At 41.6% G+C, this 18,430-nt stretch overlaps 2 protein-coding genes across 2 annotated transcripts in view; both read left to right on the top strand.

The window, feature by feature from the left end:
• LONP2 (lon peptidase 2, peroxisomal) overlaps window positions 1-18,430 on the top strand; it is a 101,947-nt gene that overhangs the window by 45,303 nt on the left and 38,214 nt on the right. The gene's annotated exons all lie outside the window — the stretch shown is intronic.
• LOC309976750 (bromodomain and PHD finger-containing protein 3-like) lies at window positions 6,113-9,915 on the top strand (the record flags this gene model as incomplete). The annotated part of the gene is made up of 1 exon (XM_082862512.1): window positions 6,113-9,915. Exon 1 carries the CDS (start codon window positions 6,292-6,294, stop codon window positions 9,913-9,915), a length of 3,624 nt encoding a protein of 1,207 aa, XP_082718638.1. The 5' UTR covers window positions 6,113-6,291.

Raw genomic sequence — 18,430 nt, 5'->3', positions numbered from 1 at the left:
TATATATGTAAGGTGTGACATTAAGATTATTGAACATTTTGTGTGCACGTGTGAGGCTTGATACCTGGTGGCCTTCATCAGATAGTGATAAGTTGGGGGTGGGGTTCCCCAAATTTCAGGATCTGTAAATCTTATCTCTTAGACCAGTTGCTATTTTCAAAGAAGGGTCCTGTGGTATCATCTGGTAGAGGGTGTCGGGCTGTCTGTATTGTAAACCTACTATTCTAAGCTGCCTGTAGTTAAAATTTTGACTTCCACTTTCACTGTTTTTGTATTATAATAATTGTATTATAATTTTGATGTTTATTATGTATCTAAGTATATAACTTAAATAATTTCTAATGTACTGTCTACCACTTATGTATTGTCTAAGTATGTAATTTAAATAATTTCTTAATTTTGGAGTTTAGTGAGGAACATTTTTATACATATTTCATAGATTCTAGGAAACATAGTTTGTGTGTGTGTGTGTATACATATATATCTGCATACAGCAATATTTTAACAAGGGTATATATGTGTGTTATGAGATTGCTATTCTCTAGGTTTATAACTTTATTTTTTCTGCATGTTGTGATATACAGAAGTGCATTAAACTTGCCATGACAGTTTTTTTTCTGTCAGTTTCACTTTATAATTTCTAATTTTTTAATTACATTTTAATAGTATTTATTTCTTATGTCATCATTGTGTCCATTTCCTGCTATCTAGTACAGCCATTTTCTTTGTTCCATTCTTACCTTGGTTTCTCCTTAGGCTGGTAATACTTTTGCAGTTCATCCTTCCTTTTTATTAGTGTATACCAGGTACAGCTTTTTTTGAATTTTTAACCTTCTTGTTTCATTATGTTTTATTACTATTTCATATAATCAATTTTTAGATTACTTTTGACTCTGCCTGGAAGTCTGGATGTTCAATAGGCTTTTCAAATATTGTACTAACTGGCATGTTGGGACTTTTGACATCTGTGGTTTGGTTGTTTTCTGTCCCCTTTTTAAAAAGGAGTCCTAGTATTTTTCCTTTGAATTATGTCATTAACTGTATGGACAGTTTGTTAGATCAGAAGGCATGTATTCTGTTTTTTTAATACTACTTGTGATACCTTTCAGTTACAAATCACACATCTCTGTTTCTCTAAGTATCAACATCATAAATGAAATATATTGTCCCTCCCTTGTATAAAATGAAATAATTAATACACAGTAATCTGTCCCTTCCTCATCTCACTACCTAGTTACTTTAGAGGATTTAATTTTTTTATATTATGAATCTTTATCAGAAGCTATTTTTAACTTTTATATTCTTTCTTTTTTTAAATTAATAGCTTTTTTAAAAAAAGCAGTTTTAGGTTTACAGTACAATTTGAGTGGAAAGTACAAAGAGTCCCATATAACCTCTCACCCTCCCTCCCCCAGTTTCCCCTTAAAATTGATGAGTCGGTATTAATACATTATTTTAACTTAAGTCCATACTTTACATCGGGTTCACTTTGTGTTGTACATTGTATGGGTTTTGATGACTGTGTAAATGATATGTATCCACCATTACAGTATCAGAGAGTATAGTTTCATAGCCCTAAAAATCCCATGTGCCCCACTTACTCATTCCTCCCTCCCTCTCGCCAAGTCCCTGGCGATCACTGATCTGTCTCCATATTTTTTTCTATTCCAGGAATGTCATATAGTTGGAATTACACAGTATATAGCCTTTTTAGGTTGGCTTCTTTCACTTAGTAGTATTCATTTAAGATTCTTCCATGTCTTTTTCTGGCTTGATAGTTCATTTCTTTTTATCACTGAATAACATTCTACTGTATGGATGTACAACAGTTTGTTTATCCTTTTATTGAAGGACATCTTAGTTATTTCTAGGTTTTGACAATTATGAATAAAGCTTCTGTAAACATTTGTGTTCAGGTTTTTGTGTGGACGTAAGTTTTCAGCTCACTTGAGTAAATACCAGGGAGTGCAATTGCTGGGGTCATAAGGTAAAAGCATGTTTAGTTTTGTAAAAAACTGTCAAACTGTCTTCCAAGTTGTCTGTACCATTTTGCATTCCCACCAGCAATGAATGAGAGTTCTTGTTTCTCCACATCCTCGCCACCATTTGGTGTTGTCAGTGTTTTGGATTTTGGCCATTTTAATAAGTGTGTAGAGTGTCTTGGTTTTGTATTCTTTTTTGTAAACATATTTCCCACCTTTATTTTTTAAATAAATTTATTGACATACAATTCACAAACTGTAAGATTCAACCCTTTAAATGCGCAATTCTCTGGTTTTCAGTACATTGACAAGTTGTACAGCCATGAACATTATCTAATTTTGGAACATTGTCTTTGCCCATGTACCATTAGCAGCCACTCTCCATACCCCACCACCACCAGAAGCCCCTGGAAACCACTCATCTTTCTGTCTCAGTGGATTTGCCTGTTTTGGATATTTCATATAAATAGAATCATACAATATGTGGCCTCTTGAGACTAGCTTGTTTCACTTATAATGTTTTCATGATTCCTCCATGTTGCGTGCATCAGAACTTCATTCCTTTTCATGGCTAAATAGTATTCTCTTATATGAATATATATATACCATATTTTGTTTATCATTGAGCGGTTGATGGGTGTTTGGATGGTTCCCACCTTTTGGTTATTCTGAATAATGTTGCTGTGATCATGCATGTACAAGTTTCTGTGTAAACATAGGTTTTCGGTTCTCAGTGTATGACTAGGAGTAGAATTGCTGGATCATATGAAAATTCTGTATTTAACATTTTGAGAAACTTACAAACTATTTTCCAAAGCGGCTACACTATTTTACTATCTCACTAACAGTGTATGAGGGTTCCAGTTTCTCCGCATCCTCATCAACACTTGTTGTTGTCTGTCTTTTTTATTTTAGCCATCCATTTGATTTAGTATGTGTGAAGTGATAGCTCATTGTGGTTTGATTTTCATTTCCCTAATTGCTAATAATATTGAGCATCGTTTCATGTGTTTATTGGCTATTTGTATATCTTCTTTATAGAAATATCTATTTAAATGATTTGCACATTTTTAATTCGGTATTTGTCTTTTTCTTGTTGAGTTCCTTATATATTCTGGATATAAATCTCTTGTGAGATACATCATTTGCAAATGTTTTCACCAGTTTTGTGGGCTTTCTTTTCACTTTTTTGATGGTGTTCTTTGAGGCACAAAATGGTTTTAATCTTGATAAAGTCTAATTTATATGTATTTTTCTTTTGTTATTTTGGTTTTAATGTCATATCTAAGAAGTCATTGCCTAATCCAAGGTCATGAGGATTACTCCTACATTTTCTTATAAGAGTTTTACAGTTTTAGTTCTTATATTTAGATCTATAATCCATTTTGAATTAATGTCTGTACGTGGTGTGAGATGTCAGGATCCGCCTCATTCTTTCGCTTGTGGATATCCAGTTGTCACAAGCACCATTTGTTGACTTCTTTTTCCATGTAATGTTGCTCTTGTGGAAAATCAGTTGACTATAAGTGTAAGGGTTTATTTCTGGACTTCCAACTCTACCATTGATCCATATTTCTATCCTTATACCAGTACCACACAATCTTGATTACCGTAATTTTGTACAAATTATTGAAATTGGGAAGTGTGAATCCTCCTGATTTGTTCTTCTTTTGCAAGATTGCCTAGCCCTTCTGGGTCCTTTTTACTTCCATACAAGTTTTAAGATCAGCTTGTCACTTTCTACAAAAAAGCTAAATAGAATTTTGATAGGGATTCTGTTGAATCTGTAGATCACTTTGGGGGATATTGCCATATTAATAATATTAATTCTTTGAATCCATGAACGGGGGGTCCTTCTGTTATTTAGATCTTCTTTAATTTCTTTCAACTTCGTTTTTGAGTATATGTCTTGCAATTCTTTTGTTAAATGTAAGTGTTTTATTCTTTTTGATACTATTGAAGAAAATAAATTGAATTATTTTCTTCAATTCTTTTTCAAATTGTTCATTGCTTATGTAAAGAAATACAAATTGATTTTTGTATATCAGTCTTGTATTCTGCAACCTTTCAGAACTTGTTTATTAGTTCTAATGGTTTTTTTAGTAGATTCCTTAGAGTTTTCCCATGTACAAGATCATGTCATATGCAAATAGAGATACTTTAACTTTTTTCCAGTCTGGATGCCTTCCCCCTGACCCCCAATTGCCCTGGCTAGACAGTACAATGATGGATAGGAATGGCAAGATCTATTCAGATTTTCTATTACTTTTTGACAGATTACTTTCAATAGTTTATATCTTTCTAGAAATTTTCCCATTTCATTTAGATTATCAAATTTGTTGGCATACAAGTTTGTTTATAGTATACTCTTATTTCTTTTTTAATTCTGTAAGGTTGATAATAATGTGACCTGTGTCATTCCTGATTTAGTAAGTTGAATATCCTTGTTTTCCTTACTCAGTATGGCTAAATGTTTGTCAATTTTATTGAACTATTCAAAGAACCAACTTTTCTTTTGTTGATTTTTCTCAATTGTTTTTCTTGTCACAGTTTCATTTATTTAAGGATTATTCTCTAATCCTTCCTTCTGCTTGCTTTGTATTCAGTTTGTTCTTTTTCTACTTTCTAAAGATGGAAGATTAGTTTATTGATTTGGAATTTTCTTTAGTATATGCATTTACAGCTATCAATATCTTTATATGCACTACTTTAGCTACATCTCATAAGTTTTAGTAACTTATATTTTTGTTTTTATTCATCTCGGAATGTTTTCCAATTTCCCTTGTGATTTCTTTTTGATTTCCCTTGTAATTTAAGGGTTAATTTCATATTTTTGTGAATTTCCAAATTTTTAAAAATTATTCATTTCTAATTTTATTGCATGGTGGTCAAAGATTATACTTTGTATGATTTCAGGCTTTTGAAATATAGATATTTGTTTAATGGCTTGCTTATGGTCTACCCTGGAGAATGTTTGCATGTGCACTCGTGAAGAATATGTATACTGCTGCTGCTGTTGGATGGATTGCTCTCTAGGTGTTTGTTATGTCTAATTGGTTGATAGTACTATTCAGGTCTTCTATGTCCTTGCTGATCTTTTCCCAGTTTTACCTGTTATTGAACATATAGATATATTTATTTATAATATATAGATTATCTCTATCCATGTATATCTATAGATATGATAGATATCTAGATATACTCATGTAAAGAGATTTATTGTAAGGAATTAACTCATGTAGTTATGGAGGCTGGGAAGTCCAGAATCTATAGTGTGGGCCAGCAGGCTTGAGACCCAAGGAGAGCTGATAGTGTAGATGAAGTTTGAAGGCAGTTTGCTGGAGAATTTCCTCTTGCTCAAGGAGGCCAGTCTTTTTGTTCTCTTCAGACCTTCAGCTGTTTGGATGAAGCCCACCCACATTATGGAGGCAAACTTACCCAAGGTTCACTGATGTAAATATTAATTTCATCCAAAATGCTCTCCAAGTTGACACATGAAATTAATCATTGCAAATAGTATGTAAAAACTTAGTTTCAACAAGCCCTCCTTCCCTCAGCCCTCTTTTGTACCATTTTTCTCATAGAAAATACATCTCTATACACTGTAAGCTTATCAACACAGTAGTATATAGTTGATTCTCATTATTTGCAGTAGTTATGTTCTATAAAGTTACAGCAAACACTGAAGTAGCAAATACTGAATTATTGCTCCTTGAAGAAATACAGGGTTAGCTTCCTGCAAGCCAGTTTGTCATCAATCAGTACATAACCTTGTTTTATTTGTGTTTCTGTTTAAAGTTGCCTTATTTATATATTTAATATATATTGTTGATTCATTAACATTAAACTCATGACCATAACCCTATAACTCACGCCTGAATGAAGCTATCTAACACACGTGTTTTCTCCATAAGGCACATCACGGCCTCCTTGCTCACAGGAACACTAGACAGCACTTCAGCACTGCTTTTGGGGCTTTTTAAAGAGCAGAATAACTAACAAAAAACACAAAAATGAAAACCTGGAACTAAATAGACTGCAAGGAGGATCCTTGCTTAGAATATGAGAATTAAAATAAGAAGGCACCCATTCCCCCTCCTCCCCCGGGAGCGGCGGCGGCCGGGCCGGGGCCCCAGCGCGGGCCGGGAGGGGGCACGGCGGTGGCCACGGAGGTCAGCGCGGGAGGAGGCCGCGCTCCGCTCCCCGGGCCACGCCGACCTGCTAGGCGGCCGGCCCGCCCGCGCCCAGGAGCCCTGAACGGTGGGGACGGGCCGGCTGCTGAGGCCTGTCTCGTTGGTTCCCGGGTGCCATGAGGAAGCCTCGCCGGAAGTCACGGCAGAATGCCGAGGGCCGGCGCTCCCCATCCCCCTATAGTCTGAAGTGCTCACCCACTCGGGAGACCCTGACATATGCCCAGGCCCAACGGATCGTCGAGGTGGACATTGATGGACGTCTGCATCGTATTAGCATCTATGACCCGCTCAAGATCATCACAGAGGATGAGTTGACTGCCCAGGATATCACCGAATGCAATAGTAACAAGGAAAACAGTGAGCAACCTCAGTTCCCTGTCAAGTCCAAAAAACCCTCATCCAAGGGCAAGAAGAAGGAGTCCTGCTCCAAGCATGCATCCGGCACTTCCTTCCACCTCCCACAACCCAGCTTCCGCATGGTGGACTCAGGCAGTCAACCAGAAGCACCCCCGCTGCCTGCTGCCTACTACCGCTACATTGAGAAGCCACCTGAAGACCTGGATGCAGAAGTAGAATACGACATGGATGAGGAGGACCTTGCCTGGCTGGACATGGTAAATGAGAAGCGGCGAGTAGATGGGCACAGTTTGGTGTCGGCAGATACCTTTGAGCTGCTGGTGGATCGGCTTGAGAAGGAGTCATACTTGGAGAGTCGAAGCAGTGGGGCCCAACAGTCACTCATTGACGAAGATGCTTTCTGCTGTGTATGCCTGGATGACGAATGCCACAACAGCAACGTCATTCTCTTCTGTGACATCTGCAACCTGGCTGTACACCAGGAGTGCTATGGCGTCCCTTACATCCCCGAGGGCCAGTGGCTATGCCGCTGCTGTCTACAGTCTCCCTCCCGGCCTGTGGATTGCGTCCTCTGCCCCAACAAGGGTGGCGCCTTCAAACAGACCAGTGATGGGCACTGGGCCCACGTGGTGTGTGCCATCTGGATCCCTGAAGTCTGCTTTGCTAACACCGTGTTCCTGGAGCCTATTGAGGGCATCGACAACATCCCACCTGCCCGCTGGAAACTAACCTGCTACATCTGCAAGCAGAAGGGGCTGGGTGCAGCCATCCAGTGCCATAAGGTGAACTGCTACACGGCCTTCCATGTGACGTGTGCACAGCGGGCTGGGCTCTTCATGAAGATTGAGCCTATGCGTGAGACCAGCCTCAACGGCACCATCTTCACAGTGCGCAAGACCGCCTACTGTGAGGCCCACTCGCCGCCAGGTGCCGCCACTGCTAGGAGGAAGGGCGACTCCCCAGGAAGTCTCAGTGAGGCTGGGGACGAAGAAGGGCTGAAGGAAGGATGTGGGGAGGAAGAAGAGAAGGAAGAGGTAGAAGAGGTGGAGGAAGATGAAGGCCAAGGTGGGGTAGGTGGCCCCCTCAAGGGAGTGTCCAAGAAGAACAAGATGACTTTGAAGCAAAGGATCAAGAAGGAGCCAGAGGAAGTGGGCCGAGACACACCCTCCACTGTCCCCATGGTCACTGTCCCACAGATACCCTCTTACAGGTTGAACAAGATCTGTAGTGGTCTCTCCTTTCAGAGGAAAAACCAGTTCATGCAGCGGCTTCACAACTACTGGCTGTTGAAGCGGCAGGCACGGAACGGTGTCCCCCTCATACAGCGCCTGCACTCCCACCTGCAGTCCCAAAGGAATGCTGAGCAGCGGGAGCAGGACGAGAAGACAAATGCAGTGAAGGAAGAGCTGAAATACTGGCAGAAGCTCCGGCACGACTTGGAGCGGGCACGGCTGCTGATTGAGCTGATTCGGAAAAGAGAAAAGCTCAAGCGGGAGCAGGTCAAGGTCCAGCAGGCCGCCATGGAGCTGGAGCTTATGCCGTTCAACGTTCTGCTGAGGACAACACTGGACTTGCTGCAGGAGAAGGATCCCGCACACATCTTTGCCGAGCCTGTCAACCTGAGTGAGGTTCCAGATTACCTGGAATTCATATCCAAGCCAATGGATTTTTCTACTATGAGGCGGGAGCTGGAGTCCCACCTGTACGGCACCTTGGAGGAGTTTGAGGAGGACTTTAACCTTATAGTTACCAACTGCATGAAGTATAATGCTAAAGACACAATCTTCCACCGAGCAGCTGTCCGCCTGCGGGACCTGGGAGGGGCCATCCTGCGGCACGCCCGGCGGCAGGCAGAGAACATCGGCTATGACCCCGAGAGGGGCACCCACCTGCCCGAGTCACCCAAATTGGAGGACTTTTACCGCTTCTCCTGGGAAGACGTGGACAACATCCTCATCCCAGAGAACCGGGCCCACTTGTCCCCAGAGGTGCAGCTGAAGGAGCTGCTGGAAAAACTGGACCTGGTGAGTGCCATGCGGTCCAGTGGGGCCCGGACCCGCCGTGTCCGCCTGCTACGCCGGGAGATCAATGCCCTTCGGCAGAAGCTGGTGCAGCCACCACCACCGCAGCTGGCATCGCTAAACAAGACTGTGTCCAATGGGGAGCTGCCAGCAGGGCCCCGGGGGGATGTGGCTATGCTGGAGCAGGCCCCGCAGGAGGAGCCAGAAGATGATGGGGACAGAGACGACTCCAAAATGCCTCCCCCACCAACCCTGGAGCCTACTGGGCCTGCGCCTTCCTTGTCTGAGCAAGAATCCCCTCCGGATCCCCCCACTCTGAAACCCATCAATGATAGCAAACCTCCAAGCCGATTCCCAAAGCCAAGAAAAGTGGAAGAAGATGAGGTTTTGGAAAAATCACCTCTGCAGCTAGGGAGCGAGCCCTTGCAACGCCTGCTCAGTGACAATGGCATTAATAGAGTGTCCCTCATGACCCCCGATACATCCCCCGCAGGTGCCCCACTCAGTGGCGTGGGCCGTCGCACATCAGTCCTCTTCAAGAAGGCCAAGAATGGGGTTAAACTACAGAGGAGCCCAGACAGGGCCCTGGAGAACGGCGAGGACCATGGCGCAGTGGGCTCTCCTGCGTCTCCCACCAGCATCGAGGATGAACAGCACTCCCGGAAGCGGCCGAGGAGCAGGAGCTGTAGTGAGAGCGAAGGGGAGAGGTCCCCCCAGCAGGGGGAAGAGACAGGTGTGACCAACGGCTTTGGAAAACACACTGAAAGCGGGTCTGACTCAGAATGTAGTTTGGGTCTCAGTGGTGGACTGGCATTTGAAGCTTGCAGTGGTCTGACACCCCCCAAACGCAGCCGAGGGAAGCCAGCCCTGTCTCGAGTGCCCTTCCTGGAAGGTGTGAACGGAGACTCTGACTACAACGGCTCAGGCAGAAGCCTCCTGATGCCCTTTGAAGACCGTGGAGACCTGGAGCCCCTGGAGCTGGTGTGGGCCAAGTGCCGAGGTTATCCCTCCTACCCCGCCTTGATCATCGATCCCAAGATGCCCCGGGAGGGCCTTCTGCACAATGGCGTCCCCATCCCCGTTCCCCCACTGGATGTGCTGAAGCTGGGAGAGCAGAAACAGGCCGAGGCTGGAGAGAAGCTCTTCCTTGTCCTCTTCTTTGACAATAAACGCACCTGGCAGTGGCTTCCGAGGGACAAAGTCCTGCCCCTGGGTGTGGAAGACACTGTGGACAAGCTCAAGATGCTGGAAGGCCGCAAGACCAGCATCCGCAAGTCAGTGCAGGTGGCCTACGACCGTGCGATGATCCACCTGAGCCGAGTGCGGGGACCCCACTCCTTTGTCACCTCCAGCTACCTGTAAGGGCAGGGCCTGGCCTGCATCTGCCTGCCCTGCCTCCGTCCTGTGGGGCACAGAGAAGCCTCTTCCTGCCCCAGTCAGACGTACGGCTGGCAGCTTGCCCCTTCCATGGCAGGCCAGGGACTGGGCTGTATCCTCCCCCAGGACAAGGCCCCAGTTTGGACTAAACTGCATGGTTCCCCTGGTGGGCCTGCTGTGTGCCAAAAACTCCCACCTGAGCTCCCTCAGGGGCTTGTCCACTGAAGAACCAGTTAGAAATAGAAACAGCTGTGAGGCTTGGGCCCAGCCGAGGAGATAGACCTGGCCCCAGAAAGCAAGAGGTCTTGGGCTTTCTCAAGGGTGTGCCTGGCCCCTCCAACCCATTCCCAACTAACTACACCTCAGGGTGAGCGAGGCTCTGACACTGACCCCAGAGGTGCTGTGGATACACTAGGGTCCCACGGGGAATCTCACGGAGCTCACCCTCTCTCTATCACCCGTCCTCATACCTCTTCCCTGTCCCATCTTCTGCACCTCTGCCCAGTCTCTCTTTTTCCCTTGTTCCTTTCCCGACTTCCTCTTGTGCCAAACTGACAGAAACCATCACCAAACTGATCTTTTTCTTTTTATGGCTCATTCCCTTTGAGGCCAGCTGCTAGCCTACCACTTGGGTGACCCCTTCACCAGCACACCTCCCCACCCCCTTACATGTGCTACAGACAAACAGCTGAGGCCAGCCTGTGAGAACTTGCCCGCTTAGATTGAGGCAGGGTCCCTCCAGCCCTCTTCTGTCTTGCAGAGAGGTGGGCTCAGGCTGGACGGGCTCCTGTCAGCAGACCAGGCTGCTTGTGCCAGTGTCCATCTGTCCACGTGGATTCCGAGGGTTGTTGGGTGAAGCTGTGCCCTTTGGCTGGGTCTGCCCTTTCACTCCTAGCGTCTCCTCGTGGGCTTCTCCTTTTCTGCACCTGCAGCCTCTAGCCTCTCTCTCTACCACTAGGGATGGCGTGGGGCCTGCAGTCCAGCATCTTCCTGTCCTGCACTCTGCCCTGCCTAGCCTCTGCTGCTCTGAACTCCAGGGAACACAGTCTTTTATTTCAAACCCTCTGTCCCTTTCCCTCTTTTCCTTCAACCCCCTCTCCACCTTTACCTTCTCAAAAACAGAAGGGAAAAAAAACTGTGAAACGGGAATGCTGACTGACAAACCAACACAACTTTCAGAGGCTTCGATGTCTGTTCTCTGGATGTTTCTTTTCACCTCCTAAGCACCAAAGTTGCAGGGCCAGGTTGCAGGCCACTGATTGCCATGTTGATTTTTAACCTGACGTTCTTTATAATTGTTTTAAATTTTTCATAGGGGAGTTTTGGACAAAACAAAGTCACTGGGGAGATCACTGCCATTTTTACACACTTTTTAAAAATACAACCAACCAACCGCCACGACTTCTTATACGTTTGGGACGTGAGCCAGAGTTTAAAAGGGAACCAACAAAACTCTCTATAACATAAAGGATGGGGTTTTGGATTTTGTACAATAATAAAACTACAATACAGCCTATGGCTAGGGAAGGACATAGTGTATATAATTGTAAAATACTGTTCTAAATTATTCAGGCCTATAGTTTCCATTACTGGAGTCCTCCATTGTGTGGCTGAGTATTTTAAATGCACACAGTGTGGTTTATTTAAAGGAGCCAATGCGTCCCCCCTCCCCAGGTAGTCGGTCGGCTGTGGACTATGTGACCTTCGTCTCAACCTGTGTTGTAAGATCTCGGGGCTTTCTCTCTCTCTCTTTCTGTGTCTGTCTCTTCCCCCCAATACTTTCTCTTTCTTAGTCTCTTTCTCCCTTTTTTTTTTTCAGTCTCTTTGAATCTTTCAGTCTCTCTCTGAGTCTCATTTTTAAAACTGCTCTTTTAGAACGGGAAACGGCTCAGATCCTGCTGTGGCATGGGGCCTATGTGTCTCAGTCGCGTCTGCTGTGAAGCACACGATGCTCTATTTATTGTAGAAAGTGACTTTATTTGCTTTCTAGAATTGTTTATAACAGATGGTATAAGAGAGGTAATAAACAGAGAAAAATCTATGCTTGTAAAGAATACAAAAGTTAATTTTACCTACTGTAATATGACTGTCTTAAACTTATTTTCTCTCTGAGAAATAAATGTTCTAATAGGCAGCAAAAAAAACAAACAAAAAAAAAAAAATAAGAAGGCAGAGCATCATGTTTGACCTCAGCTGGAAATATGCACCTTGGGTGATGTGCTATACCATGTCTGCAAATGACTGCAGAAGCACTACAAGTATTAATTTTGGAGTTACAAATAAATTCTAGCAAGTAGGTGAATTTGCAAATATAAAATCCGTGAATAATGAGGGTCAGCAGTAATTATCGTTTAATGAAGTTTTTTGAATCAGATAAGAGAACATAAAAGTCACAAACAAAAATGCATTATATTGTCTTTTTAAAAAATTTTATTGGGGTATAGTTGATTTACAATGTTGTGTTTCAGGTGTGCAGCATAGTGATTCAATTATATATGTACATGTATTCATTCTTTTTCAGATTCTTTTCCCATATAGGTTATTGCAGAATATTGAATATAGTTCCCTGTGCTATACAGTAGGTCCTTGTTGGTTATCTATTTTATATATAGTAGTGTATGTATGTTAATCCCAAGCTCCTAATTTATCCCTTCCCCCTCCCATATACTGTTTTTTATATTTACTGATGTAATTACTTGTATTAGTGTTCTTTTTGTGTGTGTTTGGATACAGTTTAGTGACCTTTCACTTCAGCTTTTAATATGTCTTATAGTGTGGTCTGCTAGCTACAAATTGTTTCAGTGTTTTTTCTTTTTTTTAAATCTGGGAATGTCTTAATTTCTCCTTCATCTTTGAAAGATAGCTTTGTTGGATATACAGTTCTTGGTTGACTCTTTTTTTCTTTCAGTATGTCCTCTTACTGCTTTCCATCCTCATGGTTTCTAATGCAAAGTCAGTTCTTAATCTTATGGAGGGTCCCTTGCACTTAAAACAGTATTTTCTCTTGTTGCTTTTAAGATTCTTTGTCTTTGTCTTTTGACAGTTTGACTATGATGAGTGTAGGTATGAATCTCTGAGTTTACTTAGGGTTTGTTGAGCTTATTAGATGTGTCAATTAATGTTTTCTGATGTCCAGTAGGTCCCTGTGGCACTGTTCATTTCTTTGCTTTTTTCTTTCTGTTCCTCAGATTGATTAATCTCAGTTGACCTATCTTCAAGTTCATTGATTCTTTCTTCTGCCAGCTAAAATTGCTAGTTAGCCCATCTAGTGAATTTTTCATTTAAGTTACTATATTTTTCAATATTAAAATTTCTATTTGCTTTTTTTATGATTCCTGTCTCTTTATTGATATTTTCTATCTGTTAGAACATTGTTTTCATAGTTTCTTGTAGTTCTTCAGATGTGGTTTCCTTTAGTTTTATTTTTTAATTGTAGTAAAATACACTTAACATAAAATTTGTCCTCTTAACCAATTTTAAGTGTACAGTTCAGTGGTGTTAGGTATATTCACATTTTTTTTTTTTTTGCGTTACGCGGGCCTCTCACTGCTGTGGCCTCTCCCATTGTGGAGCACAGGCTCTGGAAGCGCAGGCTCAGCGGCCATGGCTCACGGGCCTAGCCTAGCCGCTCCGCGGCATGTGGGATCCTCCCGGACCGGGGCACGAACCCGTGTCCCCTGCATTGGCAGGCAGACTCTCAACCACTGCGCCACCAGGGAAGCCCTATTCACATTTTTATGTAACCAATCTCTAGAACTTTTCTGTCTTACAAAACTCTATACTCATGAAACAGCAACTCTCCATTTCTTCCTTCCTCAGTGCCTGGCAACTATCATTTTCCTTTCTGTTTTTATAAGTTTGACTAATCTATTCATCTAATATAAGTGGAATCATACAGTACTTGTCTTTTTGTAACTGGTTTATTTCACTTCGCATAATATCTTCAAAGTTCATCCGTGTTGTGGCATTAGTTTTTTTGAACATATATATAATAGCTGGTTTTAAATCTTTGTCTAAGAAGTTTGACATCTGGGCTTCCTCAGGGACAATTTCTGTTCACTATTTTTTTTGTCTTTTACTGATTTTAGGCCATAGTTTTGTTTTGTTTTTTGTTTTTTTTGTTGTTTTTTTTTTTTTGCGGTATGCGGGCCTCTCACCATTGTGGCCTCTCCCGTTGCGGGACACAGGCTCCAGACGCGCAGGCCCAGCGGCCATGGCTCACGGGCCCAGCTGCTCCGCGGCATGTGGGATCCTCCCGGACCAGGGCACGAACCCGCGTCCCCTGCATCGGCAGGCGGACTCCCAACCACTGTGCCACCAGGGAAGCCCCTAGGCCATAGTTTTGTATTTCTTCATGTGTCTCATAATTTCTTTGTTGAAACCGAACATATATAATGTTATAATTTTCAAATATATAATTAGATTTCCCCCTCCCTCAAGGATTTGTTGGTTTGTTGTTGTTGTTGTTATTTGGTTTGTTTCAGTGTTTTTCCTGGTCTCTTTCTGTAAAGTCTGTATTCTTTGTCATGGGTGGCCACTGAAGTTGCTGCTTGTTTAGTGGTCAGCTAATGGTAGGACAGAGATTTCCTTAAGTGCCTGAATCAATAGGTCTCCCACTCTTTTCCAAGGGGCTCTGTGCTTCACTTTTGGGCAGAGTTTATAACTCTACCTTAGCCTTTGCTTCCTGCTTTTATACAGCTTCAGTGTCTGCCAGAGGTGAGCTTTGAAGCCTTTCTCAGATTTTTCCTGATCATACTTAGAGTCCTATACATATATATAACCTTCTAGATTCCTAGGAATATTTCAGAGCTTTTCAAAGGCCTCTATGAATATCTCATCACCCAGATTTTTTTCTTTAAGTTTTTTGATCAGCCTCTTGTTAGTCCCAACTGGTAGCGGTACCTCAGGCAGCTGCAGTGTTAAACAATTGCTATCGGTTGTTTTTGACAAATGCCCTGAGTATAGGGCTGTTCACACAGGGTGTTCTCTGAGTCAGGTCAAATAAAGATAAATCCTGAGAATTGAGCCTTTCCAAGGAACTTTCAGACAGGTGGGTGACATTCTCTGGGGATGTGGCTTCTGGGGAGCTCTAATCTTATTCTGCCCCTTATAGGGGTTGCTAGGCAACTGGTTTTCACAGCTATTGTGGTTGTGAGGCTATTAGTTTTCAAGGCTACCATGAACTTGGGAGAAGAGGAGGGAGTAAAGCAAGTTAATAGACCATAAAGCTTGTTATATTTACTGAGATTCAGTTGTTTTTCTTGAATAAGAAAACGTTGCGGTGCATGGGCTTCTTATTGAGGTGGCTTCTTTTGTTGCGGGGCACAGTCTGAGTAAACAGCTTGTTGCAAGTTAATTTCTAGAATACTGAAAAAGTTGATTTTGACAACATTTGCCAGTTCTCATTGCTTTTATGGAGGAGCAGATTTTCAGACTTCCTTAGTCCCTCGTTCTAAAAGTGCGTACTCATACATTTAGTTTGAATTCTGGGCTTAAATGATTTCATTGCTTCTGTTCCTTTTATTTTGATATATTTGTTATTTAGATGGAATATATCTTCAGGTTACTTTTTTTTAAGGATTTGTTTATAGGTTATGTTTTGAGGCCCTTTATATTTGCTAATGTCTCTTTGTTGTCTGCACCAGTAATCCCCATATGTTTTGTTCACGTATTCCATCAGTTAAAATTTTTGAAAATATATCTCTCTATAATATAAATACATATATAATAAGGGTGTATTAGAATGCTAAGGCTGCCATAACAAAAATACCACAGACTGGGTGGCTTAAAAAAACAAACAAATGTATTTTCTCACTGTTCTGAAAGCTAGAAGTCCAAGATCAAGTTGTTGGCAGGTTTGATTTCTCCTGAGGTCTCCTCCTTGGCTTGCAGATGGCTGCCTTCTCAGTGTGTCCTCGCATGACCTTTTCTCTGTGCTTATGCATCCCTGGTCTCTCTCTTTCTTCTTATAAGGACACCAGTCATATTGGACAAGGGCCCCACCTTTATGGCCTCTTTTAACCTTGATTACCTCCTTAAAGGCCCTATTTCCAAATATAGTCACATTGAGGGGACATAGTTCAATCCATAACAAAGGATAAATATGTAATATAAACATAACATAAATGTACCATTGTACTAATGTTAGATATTTATATGTACAACACACACAGAATAAATTTTTTAAAGTAAAGTAATTATTTTTAGTGAAAACAATGTATTCTAATTAGATAATTGTTTTTACTTTATAATGTGGCTATCAAAGCTTATTCCAGAAGTAAAAGTGTCAACTCTTACCATTTTCTTGTTGTTCACATCTTTAATGATACTTTGCAGGAATTTTTTTAAACACTTCATTCATCCATTTATATTCTGTAAAAACAGTTAATCAGGCACACATGGACTGCAGTTGTGCTATAATTACATTTAAAGCAGATGAGTGAGGGCCCCACATCGGCCTGGTATGTTATAGGATTTCTACTCTTCTCTAAGAATATCTCATGTGTGTAACGTGTATTCCAAGTAAGGGCATTACTTCATTTTGTATATTAAATATTTTAAAAACCAATTTCTTTCTAGTATTTATAGATACATAAAGATGAATATATGTACTCATATTTTCTACTTGCACTTTGGTGGGTTATTCTAAACATTCCACTTTGGTGACCACTGATCTAAACACAAAATACAGATGTAGTCACAATTGGGTAGTCGGTTCACAGATGTTCACTTTGTTATCCTTTGTAACTTATGTGTTGTGGCATGTATTCTGTGTAATAAAATATTTTTAAAGCATTTTAAAGTAGTCATAAGTTTGCTTGAAAATTCTGTAGCTGTTATCCTGACATTCTGTCATTTATTATTGCACACGAGGAGTCTAAGGCTTTTCAAGCTGTAGTGTTGAGTCTTCTAGAATATTTTCTTGGTTATTTCTTTAATTATATCTGATTTTACACTTGCTGAGACCTCTTCTTTAGTTATATCAATTATCTGTGAATTAGATATCTTTATTTTTTCCATATATTTCCCCTACATAGCTTTACTGCCTTTTTCTGCTATGCTCTGGACATTTTTCTCAACTTTGTCATCATCACTGATTTAATTTCTATAGTATTTGTATGTGGCTTCCAGAGTTGATTTTAGTTACTTTATTTTACTTTATTTATTTATTTTTACTTTTTGTTGTGGAAAATATCAACCATAACAAAAGTTGATAAAATAGGATAATGAACCATAAAACTTATAACCTACCTTTAACAATTACCATCTCATGACCAATCTTATTTCATCTATTCCTACCCATTCTCCCTCATCCCACTCCTATTTATTTTGAATCAAATTCCAGACATCATATCTTTTCATAAATATTTTAGCATCTATCCCTAAAAGATATAGACTTTTAAAAAGTATCACCATACTATCATACTTAAAGATGACAGTTGCCACGTCATGTGTAATAAGTGGAGTATATTCCTGGATTGCCTACAAACATCTGTAGTTCTTCTTTTGCCAGAAACTTACTGAAGAAAAATTCTCAGCATACACCTCTTCCCAGAGTTTATCCCACCTCTGACTTCACGTCCCTAAGAATAAAATGTCATATCACAGCTGTTTCCGTTCCTAGTCATACTCCGTAGGTAGGAATTATAGTTTCGGGTTTATGTAGAAATACCTTTTAATCAGGAGAAGAGAAAAAACAGCTCTGGTCATTCTTGGAATCTGCTCTTTTATGTGGGTGAGTTGGAAGGCCATGGAAGCCCTGACTCTGAAGTTTGGGGGAAAAGTGGAGGTTTGATGGCTAGAAGGTTCTGACTGTAATTCTTGTCCCTCCATGAACTCACCAGTTTACCTTAAGGTTTCATCTGAGTAGTGGTTCCTAGAAATGCTTTTTATCTGGCAGACTAATGATTAGTATTTCTGATGTTGTTTAAACTCTACATATCTTTTTGTATTTTCCTAAACAAAAGATGGAGGTAGGCAAATTGAGCATCACTGATTTTCTGTCCTCATGACCTAGGTATCCTGTAATACACTTTAAAAGACCTCAGTCATAACTCAGGAACCTTGCTTTATTAATTTTTCTACTTTTTAAAACCTCAGTGTCTTTTTTTTATGAATTCATTTATTTTTTATTTATTTACTTTTGGCTGCGTTGGGTCTTTGTTGCTGTGCACAAGCTTTCTCTAGCTGTGGCGAGCGGGGTCTACTCTTCGTTGCGGTGCGTGGGCTTCTTATTGAGGTGGCTTCTTTTGTTGCGGGGCACAGTCTCTAGGTGCACAGGCTTCAGTAGTTGTGGCATGCAGGCTCAGTAGTTGTGGCTCACGGGCTCTAGAGCGCACACTTGGTAGTTGTGGCCCCTGGGCTTAGTTGCTCCACGGCCTGTGGGATCTTCCTGGACCAGGGCTTGAACCTGTGTCCCCTGCATTGGCAGGCAGATTCTTAAGTACTGCACCACCAGGGATGTTCCAAAACCTCTGTCTTAAAATTTTAAGGGAAAAAA

Source organism: Leucopleurus acutus, assembly GCF_964270905.1.
Source record: "Leucopleurus acutus genome assembly, chromosome: 20".
Lineage (NCBI taxonomy): Eukaryota > Metazoa > Chordata > Mammalia > Artiodactyla > Delphinidae > Leucopleurus > Leucopleurus acutus.
The sequence above is the reverse complement of the archived record's forward strand: the minus strand, read 5'-3'. Positions and strand labels throughout refer to the sequence as shown.